This window comes from Thalassophryne amazonica, chromosome 5 (genome assembly GCF_902500255.1).
Source record: "Thalassophryne amazonica chromosome 5, fThaAma1.1, whole genome shotgun sequence".
Lineage (NCBI taxonomy): Eukaryota > Metazoa > Chordata > Actinopteri > Batrachoidiformes > Batrachoididae > Thalassophryne > Thalassophryne amazonica.
Window position 1 is genome coordinate 24,336,683 of NC_047107.1, and position 12,535 is coordinate 24,349,217.

At 39.9% G+C, this 12,535-nt stretch overlaps 1 protein-coding gene across 2 annotated transcripts in view; it reads right to left on the reverse strand.

Annotated features, from left to right (window-relative positions):
• The window catches only part of mfsd3 (major facilitator superfamily domain containing 3), an 88,271-nt gene that overhangs the window by 73,608 nt on the left and 2,128 nt on the right, over positions 1–12,535 (reverse strand). The window contains exon 1 of one of the 2 annotated variants that reach the window (XM_034169802.1): positions 9,281–9,980. In XM_034169802.1, the coding sequence (XP_034025693.1) occupies positions 9,281–9,980 (700 nt within the window). Of the gene's footprint in view, positions 1–9,280; positions 10,088–12,535 lie in introns of those variants that run through there. The other variant, XM_034169801.1, reaches the window with a different exon arrangement.

Sequence of the window (12,535 nt, forward strand, 5' to 3'; positions counted from 1 at the left end):
GAACTACGGAGCCCTGGAAGTGTCATCGCAAAATGTTTTGCATGTGGAGAGAATGTGCACACGTTTTATGATATTGTGCGCTCGTTTCATTATATTGTGCGCACATTTTATGATATTGTGCGCTCGTTTTATGATACTGTGTGCATGTTTTAAGCATCGTTTGAGCAAAAAACAAGGGCACAATCTACTTAAACGTGGCCACAATTTGTAAAATGGGCACTCAATTATTCAATATTGTCTTGACACATAAATGTTGGCTATTAGTCGGCAAACCAGGAGACAGTGTAATACATTTCCCCATTAGAAATGGATCTGGTCAGGGTGTATCATCATGGTTTGGGCACACAAGGACATACAGAGAACTCCAGCTGCCCAGCATGACATCATCGGGAATTTAAGCACATTAAAACAGATGCTGAGGGTGAAGCGTCTCCCCGTCGTGAGGATGACAATTTAGGTCATATTATGGAGTTTATTTTGAATGAATGGAAAACGTGTGCATGAATTATTATGGCCAGGAAAACGTGCACACGTTTTATTAATTTGAGAGCATGTTTTATTAATTCGTGGGCTCAATTAAAGGAAAACGTGCGCAGAAATTATCATGGCCAGAAAAAAAATATCACTTTAAGTGACCTCTCCTGGGTTAGGGTTTACGCGCGAACTAATCGTCCGTGAAGATAGTTTTATTAACTACACAGATGTATAATAAAACAAATGGTGACTGGTTTATAACACAATGATGACAGAGTTTGAGGGCAGAGAGAGAGACGGGAACCGCAGCCAGTTTTTTTCTTTTCTTTGTTAACGTGTGCGCGCGAACATAACAAATAGAGCACAGCAACTCACTCCATGTGTGAGAGTCATAAAATGCAGGGAAGATGAAGACAACACACTGGAAATTGTTTTTTTCCTTATTTATTCCTTTACTGGTTCATTTTACTGGTGCTTATAGTTGATAAAACTTGGATAAAATTACTTGCACCAGTGCAAGTGCAGTATAAAATTACGTGCACCGCTTGAATACGTGCACAAACTAGCACATGCACGTACTATTTCGAGCCCTGCGGGAAAAATGAATACAGCAATGTACAGAGACATCCTGGATGAAAACCTGCTCCAGAGCACGCTTGACCTCAGACTGGGGCGACGGTTCATCTTTCAGCAGGACAATGACCCTAAGCACACAGCCAACATATCAAAGGAGTGGCTTCAGGACAACTCTGTGAATGTCCTTGAGTGGCCAAGCCAAAGCCCAGACCTGAATCCATTTGAACATCTCTGGAGAGATCTGAAAACGGCTGTGCACCGATGCGCCACATCCAACCTGAAGAGGAATGGGCAAAAGTGCCCAAAGATAGGTGCACCAACCTTGTGGCATCATATTCAAGAAGACTTGAGACTGTAACTGCTGCCAAAGGTGCATCAACCAAGTATTGAGCAAAGGGTGTGAAGACATATGTACATGAGATTTCTTAGTTTTTTTATTTTTAATAACTTAAAAAAAAAATCATGTCATCATTATGGGGTGTTGTGAGTAGAACTTTGAGGGGGAAAAGAATTTACCTCATTTTGGAATAAGGCTGTAATGTAACAAAATGTGGAAAACGTGAAGTGCTGTGAATACTTTCCAGATGCACTGTACATATAAAGATAATTCTTTATCTGGTCCGAAGTCCTATTCTCTTTCAGTGCCACTATCAAAAACAGGCGACAAACTTTTTAAACTGGGTGCATTTACAATGGCGTTTATAGACACAGCAACGGCGCCCCCTAGTGGTGAGCTCTGGCCCCGCATTTGTTGTCACACTATTCTACAGGAGCAGGCATATATTTACAAACACTTCTGCAATTAACTTTTAAACGCAATCTTTGTAAATATTCAATTTTATCAAACAAAATGTTAAATACGAATGTCTTATTGACTATAAAATTATAAAGAATAACAGTTACAAGAAATATTTTTCCCCCAGTTTTTATTCACTGAGATTTTCAGCGAGTCATTTGCATACACCAGGATGATGCGTCGTTAAATATGACAGAAGATTCCATAAGATTCCACAAATTGATTAAATCACTTCTGCTTCTGAATGAGAATCTTTGGATGAATTTTAACAGCACAACTGAAGAACCTGTGCTTTTTTTTTTCTTTTTTTTTAGTTTCCAAAAACAATTCTAAAGGATGAAGTCAACGTAACAAGAGCACAATGTCGGATCTCCACAACCCTGCTTCCCTCTTAAGATCCTTCTCAAAAAGATTCATGGTGCCACAAGCAACTGTGCAATCCACAGAAATGTAAGATGTTTTGCACCGTGCAGACTGTAGATCACTGAGGAAGGAGGCCTCAATTAACATGGAAGAACCTCAGGGGTACAATTAAGGAATTGATTTCGGCATCAGCATAGATTAGAAACACAACATCATTTACCTTTTAGAAAGCACTCTATCACTATGATCTGAATTAATATGAATCGCTGTTACTTAACATATATGATGAAGAAGGAAGCCATTCATCCAAATTTGACATTAAACAAGGATTGGCATTTGTCCTGGTGATTCAGTGTAAACATCTGTTGAGCTGCTTTGTCAATTTTTGAAAAATGGCTTTTCCATCTCAGTGATGGTACTGACACAGGGCTGATTGTACATGTCTTGGAGCACACACTGATACCACACTATACCATGGTATTGTACAACCCCAAATCAGAAAAAGTTGGGACTGCATGGAAAATGCAAATTGGCGGGGGACTTGTACGAGGTCTGTTAGAAAAGTATCCAACCTTTTTATTTTTTCAAAAACCTGTTGGATTTGAATCACGTGTCCTTGCATGAGCCAACCTTGAACCTTCCTGCGCATGCGTGAATTTTTTTCACGCCTGTCGATTGCGTCATTTGCTTGTAAGCAGCCTTTGTGTGAGGATGGGTGGAGTCTCGTCGTTTTTTTCTTTGCAAGGAAATGGCAGAATGACTGGAGCAGCACGACTGCATCAAATTTTGCCAGAAACTGGGCGACAGCCAGGTGGAAACCATTTGGCATGCTCACCTCGTCCACAGTTTCTCGGATAGTCACACGACTGAAAAGCCACCGAAAGACGTCTGAATCTTCCGAATTGTGGAAGAGCTGGGCATGTCACATGTCCTGTGAGGCTTCAACACGGTGGCGCTTTTGCTTCGCCATCAGCTTCGTGCCAAAGCCATTGGCATGAATTTCGCTGCAACTCTTTTCATGGCCAAATCTTCTGTCACAGTGGAATGTGCCGAAAAAGTGCTGATGTCCATCTCTTCCGCAATTTTTCGGATAGTCACATGATGGTCCCACATCACCACAGCGTTCACTTTGGAATGATCCGGTCATTTCAGCGTGTTGATGGCCGCCCAGAGCGCGGCTGACTCTCCACCGTTGTGCGGACGTCTTTAAACCGGTTGAACCGCTCCTTAATCTGTGTGATGCCCATAGCATCGTCACAGAAAGCCATCTGTATAATCCAAATGGTTTCCACCTGGCTGTCGCCCAGTTTCTGGCAAAATTTGATGCAGTCGCGCTGCTCCAGTCGTTCTGCCATTTTCCTTGCAAAGAAAAAACGACGAGAGAGACTACACCCATCCTCACACAAATGCTTCTTACAAGCAAATGACGCAATCGACAGGCGTGAAAAAATTCATGCATGCGCACGAAGGTTCAAGGCTGGCTCATGCAAGCACACGTGATTCAAATCCATCAGGTTTTTGAAAAAAATTAAAAAGGTCGGATACTTTTCTAACAGACCTCGTATTTCATGTAGACAGCATGAACCCAAGATATTTAATGTTTTGTGTGATCAAGAATTTACCAGTTATGTTACCATTCCTTCAAACAACATTTAAAAAGGCACTGAGAATATGAAGCAACGAAGTGTTTCAAGTCCCGTTCTTCCTGTAAAGACATTGTAAGGTGTGCATCAGTACAGCGTCGTCGTTACTGCATTTTTCCCTTTCAAAATACTCCATGCATTCTCTACAGAATCAGGACTGCAGACAGGCCAGTCCAGATCATTTCTTCTTCTGCAGCCATACCTTTGTAACAGTGCACAATTACTTTTTTGCATTGTTTTGTTGAAAAATGGACATCCCTGGAAATTATATTATCTTCAATTATGGTGCTCTAAAATGTCAAAGTACTTTTATGCATGAATGCTCCGTGGTGGCTCGCCCATACGGTCAATTGTGCAACACACCACCAGAAGAGAGAGAGCATGTGTATTATTGGTTTATATTTGTGTCAATTTTATGAGCAGGGCTCCAAATAAAAAGGAATGTTCCAATCAACTGAACTTGCATATTGAATTTTATTTATTCATTATTAAAATTACATCATATAAAATGATACAATAAGAATATTTTGATTAATTGGTTTTATTATTGAAAAAAATCCACAAATAAATAATCACAGATGACAACACAAAGTATAAAACACACTTATTGCCATTGTGACCCAAGAGAAAATACATGATCAACATGTGTGTGGCAGATCCACCCATCCACATTTTCTGTCCCCGCTTACTCCAGTTAAGGGTCATTGGGGGGGGTGGAGCCTATCCCAGCAGTCACAGGGTGTGTATAGACAGACACATGTAGACAGACAAAGACATTCATACCTGCGGCCAATTTAAAGATTCCAAATCATCTAACTTGCACGCCTTTAGAATGTGGGAGGAAGCCAGAGCACCTGGAGGGAACCCACACAAACACAGGGAGCAAACTCCACACAGAAAGGCTCACACTGGAAGTGACCCCATGCCCTTCTTGCTGTGAGGCAACAGTGCTAACCACTGATTGACTGGCGTGCAACAGATGACCTGTATAAAATGAATGATGTTGCAAAATGCAATATAAAAGTATAATTGTAAACACAGTAATACTGAATACAAGCAGTATGTGACTATTATCCATCCTCACATGACCAAAACCACCTACTGGTGCTGAAAGATTGTAAACAGCGTCAATAGAGCCTGTGTCAAATCAGTAAAAGTAAGTCCTTTCGGCTGCTCCCTTATTTGCATTCGGGGTCGCCACAGCAAATCCAAAATGGATCTGCATGTTGAATTGGCACAAGTTTTACACCGGATGCCCTTCCTGACAACTTCACATTACACAGAGAAATGTGGCAGGGGTGGGGTTTGAAGTGGGAACCTTCCATACTGAAACCAAGTGCACTAACCACTTGGGCACCACCCCTGCTCAGCCTGTGTCAAATCAGTGTGGCTCTTATTTTGAACACACATTTCAAACACTAAAATAACACCATGCTCAGGGGCACTGAGGGGAGGGGTTAAACAAGGCTCTCGGAAACGCCATTCTTTCCCGTTTCATCCCGAATAGTTAATTCAGGGCGTGTTGTGAAGCACCACTGTAACTTCTTGATCCATCTTTTGTTAATCTTGAATAAACTTGGTATATACAGCCATCATCAGCACCAATTTTGAAATCGGGCTGAAATTTTCGAGCTGTTGAAAAATTACATCCTAATTCATTATCGGTGTGATTACACGACCGTATCCAAGTGTACGTAGTGTTAAAAACTTCAATCGTGTTCAAACATCTTTAAACGAGGTAGTCCTAATGAGTACAGCTTGATACTTGTTGGATTGTGTTCCATCGAGGTAAAAGTCAAAGTAAAAGCAGCATTTGTTGTGCAAGTTGCCAGGTCTGCACTTTATAAGCCAGCCTGATAGGCGGCATGCCAATCTTTCTTCCTGTTTCTGTACTTTTTCTGGATTGTGGGGATCATAATGGCACAGTGCCCTGTGGAACAGAGGTGTTTACTCATAAAAACAGAAGAGTTTTGAACCATTGAATTTGCATCTGTTGATGTGGAATTCAGCAAGTAAAAATAAAAGTTTTATTATAAAGAATTTTCTGATATTTACCACCTTAAAATTAAACATACCAAAGAAACCATCCTTATAAAAAAATCTGCAATGAAATACATGTGGATGAACTAGAATGTTTGACTCTTGCATTTTATATCTTGTGCTTTAAGTTGGGGCTATATATATTTATTAGATGGAAATCCTGCACATAATTTAATTGAGTTCATCCAAAGAGCAATTTTTTTTTTGAGTACACACATCTTCAACCGCTTACTCCAATTAAGGGTCGCGGGGGCTGGAGGCTATCCCAGCCATAGAGCGTAAGGCCGGGTACACCCTGGACAGGATGCCAGTCTGTCGCAGGGACACATATAGAAAAACAAACACAGACACACCCACATGCACACCTACGGACAATTTAATGTTTCCAATCCACCTAACCTACGTGTCTTTGGATGTGGGAGGAAGCTGGAGCACCTGGATAGAACCCACACAAACATGGGGAGAACACGCAAATTCCACACAGAAAGGCCACAGAAGGAATTAAACCCATGACCTCCTTGCTGTGAGGCAACAGTGCTAACCACTAAGCCACTGTGCTGCCCTTACCGGGCTAATAAGTTAGAAATGCAAAAAAACATAATTGTAAAATAAATATTTAAGAGCCGTAGTCTGTAACTGTGGAATGGTTCATAGAAGGGGGTGTTATATCATGTTTCAGTAGGACACTGAATTTTTTTTTTTTTTTTTAGGGGAAGGTATATTGTCCAAATGGACAAAAATTACGTTTTTTATCCAAAGATGCCTTCGGGCAGAAAATTACGGCCCTTTTTATGGTAGGGGTTAAAGGGCCAAAACAGAGACATAGTCAAAATGTGGATTTTGACCTTTGAATATATTTGTGTGCCCTTAGTAAGCCTCATTGATCTTATGGTATATGAATGTATGGGTGGAGTTCTCCCATTTAACGTTATATTTTTCAAGGCTAACTGAGGGCGCTGCCTATAGGTGGCGCTTCAAGTCACAACTTTTGGCATTTTGGGCTACATTTGGAACCCTCCCAGGGCCTGCGTCCTGAATAAGCCTTGCTCATTTATGCATATTTGGCTACACTGGGACAAGTTCTTTCCAAATTTGCATAAATGGCGATGGCTTAGTTAGGGCGCTTTTGCATAGGTGGTGCTCTTTATGTTAAGAACGCGATATTTGGCGATTTTCATTTGGCCATATCTCGGTGTGCCCCCTATGGATTTCAGTGAAACTTGTTTTATTATGTCCCTCTGTACCTTTGCTATTCATGATACAGATATCAAGAAGGTGCATTGCTGCTGTCAATGATTTTACTGAGCAAGGAGTTGCACTTATCCAGGATTACAATCAGATCCTAACAAAGGATGAACAGCAGCGCCAACACCTGCTGCAAGTTGTTGAGTGGCATCGACGTCAGTTCCCGGAGGCAAAGAAAATCAAAACCAAACGCCACTCCCCCATGATTGTTTGTTTTCACCAAAAAGGTGGACAGTGACATGTAATACTTATTTTTATCTCTCCTGTATGGTTAGTTAAAGGAGAAAGGATTGCTGTTTCAATTTGTATTTCATTTGTGAACAGGTATATTACTATTGCTGGTTTGTGCTAATATGCTCAACAATTGCAATTCCCACCCCGCGTCCAGCAGTGGGTACAATAGTTGTATCAAAATACAATTTTGCACAAAACATTTTCTCATCAAGATGAACAATTCTGTCATCTTGATGAGAGAATCTTTTACATCTCTTTTCCTCTGATTTCAGCTTCTTAAATATTAATATTTTCTGGTTGAGTTGTGGACCAAATAAAACAATTGATGATGTTGCCTTGGGCTTTTGGAAATAGTCTGATCAAAGTTTTTCACTATTTTATGGACCAAACAACTAATCAATTTATTGAGAAAATAGCAGATTCAGCGATAATGAAAATAATGAGCTGCAACCCCCACAATAATACAAAAAAACACATACATATGGCAAAGACCAAAAATTAAAATCCCATCTTGTGTACCTAAAACTGGGCTTACACTGGGTGAGTTTTGGCCCTTCTGAGTAGATTTTTCTCTCATGCGAGAATTTTTTGGATCGTGCCGAGTTTCAGCTTAATCATGGAGTAACGAGCTGTGATTAATCTCTCACAACCAGCTCCCGATTGGCAATTGTATGGTCAGATGAAAATCAAACCTGTTTGATATTCTGGTCGGCCCTCGTGAGGATATCGCATTGTTGAAGCAGTGCTACAAGCATCTACGAGCCAATTTACCCCAACCTCTCACACTGTGCATGTGCAAACACCGATGCGGAATTGGAGACAGCATAAACAGTGATCATCTCTTTGGGAGAGTAGCTTCTGTTTCTTGTTTCCCCCTTATTCTTCAACTCATGTAAAGTCTTCTATTGTTTTTTTGTTGTTGTTGTTAAAAATGTGATGTCTCCCATTGAGAGTTTTTGCAAAAATACAAAATGGAAATAAAGTTTGGAAAAAAAAAAAAAAAAAAAAAAAGCTTCTGTTTACGTTTTGCTTCCAGAAACACGAGTCTGACATGTGGTTTTTGAACTTACAATGTGAGTAGTCACATCACATCAGAGCATTGGGCTCTAGTCAGGCATAGTGTGAGAACATAAATCGTGCACTCTGAACTCTTACACCCTGTGGTTTTGCCATACAGTTTGAGCTGGAGCTGAGTACAATTGAAAATATAGTACAGTGTCTGCCCAGCTTAAGTTTGTTGGCAAAATCCTCATATGCCACTTTAGATGCTGACAGTTTGCAAAGAGAGAAAAAAAATCAAATGTATTCAAATATTCCCTGTAGAATAGGGAATATTCTGTTTGTACTTCATCCATGCATGTCTCAGATCCTATAGGACAAACTTTAACAAACTGCTGAATAGAATTACATGAAATCTTCCAGGTTTCTCAATTGTGTCATTGTCTGAATAAGACAGAAGATCGACATTGTACGCACTTTTTTTGTGAAAGTTGTAGCGCCTGAGGCTCTGCGATAGACTGGCGGCCTGGGTGTACCCCATCTCTCACCCAATGAACTCTTTGATAGGCTTCAGCAACCCCCACCCCCACCACCACCGGTGACCCTTTACTGGACTAAGCAGGATAGCAAAATGAATGTTGACACAGATACTGCAGACAGCAGCAGTGGGCTATGCTAGATAAATAACAACTGAATGTAGGTCTGAATGCTTTTGTAAGTGATGGGAACTTAGTCTACTCTGTACACACAACATTTACAGTCACTGCAAAATGCTTTCATAAACTGTGTCAATATTGGGCCTAGTGTGTAAAAATAAAAATTAATTAGATGGCAGACCTATTATCAGTAATTTATGTAAATTAGGCCCTTCATCTCCATGGAAACACGCTTGCCTGTTAATCAGACTCACCCAGTTTGTACGTGAGCACATACAGTACAGTCCAAGGGGTTCCAGGTACTGCCAGCAGCTTCCTCCACACCTTCCATGGCCTCACACCTTCAGCTCCCTGGGCTGTCCTCCTGCTGCCATCTGCCTGCTGGCCTCTCACAGCTTCACCATCCAGTACAGGGGCCCCCCACACATACAGAGCCACGCCTGCGTATACAAATGTCAGGAGCATGAACATCCAGCTCCATCCAGCCACATCGATCACAGCAAGTAGGCCTCCTCCAGCAAATACAGACCCAGCTTTATAGCCCACAACCTGGGCTGTGTTTCCCAGGCCAAGCTCCCCGCGACCTTTCAACAGTCCCACAGCTGCACCATCTACAGCAATGTCCTGGACTGATGCCAGGGTGTTCATCGTCAGTAAGGTTCCGGCTACTCCCCAGATATGGGCCTCTGGGGCCAGGGCAGCACTGGAGAGGCATGTCAGCGCCAACCCCAAGACAGTCCACACCAGCCAGCGACGCTTAGTGCCAATCCGGTCAATCAAAGGTGCCCAAAGCACCTTGAGGACCCAGGGGAAGTAGAGGATCTTAGTAAAGCCGATACGGGTAAGAGAGTGACCAGCTCCACGGAGGTAGACAGGAAGCAAGGAAGACTGCAGACCATAGGGGATGCCCTGGACAAAATACAGCAGGCCCAAGAAGACAAGTTTGTCATTCATGATCCAACTCCAAAGTGACCACGATTGAGCAGACTACAGTGTGCCATTGGTCATGTCATTGTGATTATTTCTGGCTGTGGAGGAGCCATTCAAATGGATTGAGAAACCTGAAACAAACAAACAAAAACATACATAAGTAAGAAGAGCTTCAGCAAATCATTTTTCATGATCAATTAATCAACAGTGATTAAAACAGCACCATGCTTACACACACAGACCTGTAAAGGCTTCCATCCAGCTATATATATTGTATAGTTAAACCCTTAACTTATATTTGTAATCTGTCACTAATGACTGGGAGATTCCCTTCAAAAATTAAAACAGCCAAAGTGATTCCACTGTTCAAATCTGGTGACAAATGTGTTTTCAAACTACAAGCCATTCTCACTGTTACCAGACTTTTAAAAAAAAATTGGAAAAGATATTTGAACAGAGGCTAAATGATTTCATAGCAAAAAAAAAACATACTTCATGAACAGCAATATGGATTCAGGAAAAATGGAAACACCTCATTAGCTTTAATGGACTTTGTTGAACAAATAAATACAACTGAGAATAACCAATGTACAGCAGGGTTTTTTTATTCACAGAAAGCATTTGACATCATAGACCACACCTTACTATTAAATAAATTACAGAAGTATAACAGGGGACTGGAACATGATTGGATAACCAGCTATCTACAAAACAGGTATCAGAGTGTCAATACTAATAAGGCAAACTCAGAATTTTTGAAGATTACATGTGGTGCCTCAGAGTTGTCCTTGATTCATTGCTGTTTCTTTTATATATGAATGATATGTGTTTGGTTCCTAAGTCCCTGAATTGTATTTTACTAGTGCAGTGCCTGTAGGAAGTTTGTATTCTTATAGAAAATTGGGAGCTTAAGTATAGTTATTTCATATTGTTTAAAAAAAAAAGTTTTATTATCAATTATATGAAAATAAAAGGATTCCTATTATATGGGTTATTGGAAGAGCGTCAGACAAAATTAAACAATTTAGAATATTTGAAACAGCAAATCAGTATCCCACCTCCTGAACACAGTTTATTTAAACTTGAACTCACACTTACTTGAACTCACAGCAAATATAAGATTTCCATTGTCGAAGTATGAATGTTACGTTAAACAAATAAAGGTTTTGAAAATTAATCCCCAAAATTTTCATAATAAAGGATGCACATCACTATGCCATGCGCAAGCCACATCCGAAATCTGAGGTTAATCTGATCTTAACATTCACAATGAAAAGAAAACAATCCAACAACAGGAAAACATATTAGATTCAACTGATACCATACCTCCATGATTTATCCAATAATAAGGTGTGATCTATGGTATCAAATGCTTTCTGTAAGACAAAAAAAAACAAAAAAAAAACCTACAGCATATGAAATCAATTACCACCAATGAAGTATGATTTTTTTCTAAATTCATATTTCTGCTTATTTAGTATGTGATGTCTGGATAGAAAATCATTTAACCTCTTAATGAATACCTTTTCCAGAGTTTTTGAAAACTGAGGTCAGTGAGATTTGCCTGTAGTTTGAAAAAACATGTTTGTCACCAGAGTTGAACAGCAGTATCACTTTAGCTATTTTCATTTTGGAAGGACATCTCCCAGTCATTAATGACAAATTACAAATATGAGTTAAAGGTTTAGCGGCACAATCAATAACATTTTTTAATCAAAAACATATCAAAGTTATCGCAATCAGTAGATTTTTTCCCCTAGTTTATGAACTATGTCAGTTAATTCATATTCATCAGTTTCTCTGATAAACACTGAATCTGAAAGGTTATTACTTGTTGTACTGTTATCCCAAGAACACTTATTGGAAGGTACAATTGAGTTTGATTAAAAAAAATCCCCACATTAGCAAAACATTCATTAAAATGATCTACTTACTATAGCTTTCTTTTCCTTAACTGTGTCAGTATTTGTGTAAAAATATGTTGGATAAACTTTAACTTTTAGGATTAATAAACTAATAGGATTAATAAATGGAATAGTGTTGACAGTGTTGAATGCTTGGTCACAGATAGTCCAAACTATACCTTTTTGGAATCTTTATGATCAGGCAAATAATGTGGAATATTTTTCAATATGATTGGAGCATCTTTTAATTTTGACCTCTGTAATTCTTCAATTGACCCCTACCTGACCACCGATTGAAAATTCAAGTGGAAAATCTGTTTTTTCAAAAGAGGATTGTCTGAGGAGTATTTCTGCCGAATTTGATGCTTTTATCACCATTTGCAGGATTCCCCTCTAAATATTCTCTTATCTGCTGCACTACAGGTGTCGGACAAATTCCAGGTGACATGCATGCAGAACATCTAACACCACTCACTTGGCACTTAGAAAATGTGTGGCCATTCACGCTGTTAGCACAAAAAAAGCAAGCTGGCTATGAAATCTATCTAAGTGCCCCCACAAGTGTGCCGTTGCAAAAAGTTTAAAACTGAGTTTTGCTGTTGTGACTGGATTTCCTGAAAGTACTTCTGCATTGTAATGAAATATCATAAAATTGAAAATTTGGTATTTCTGACC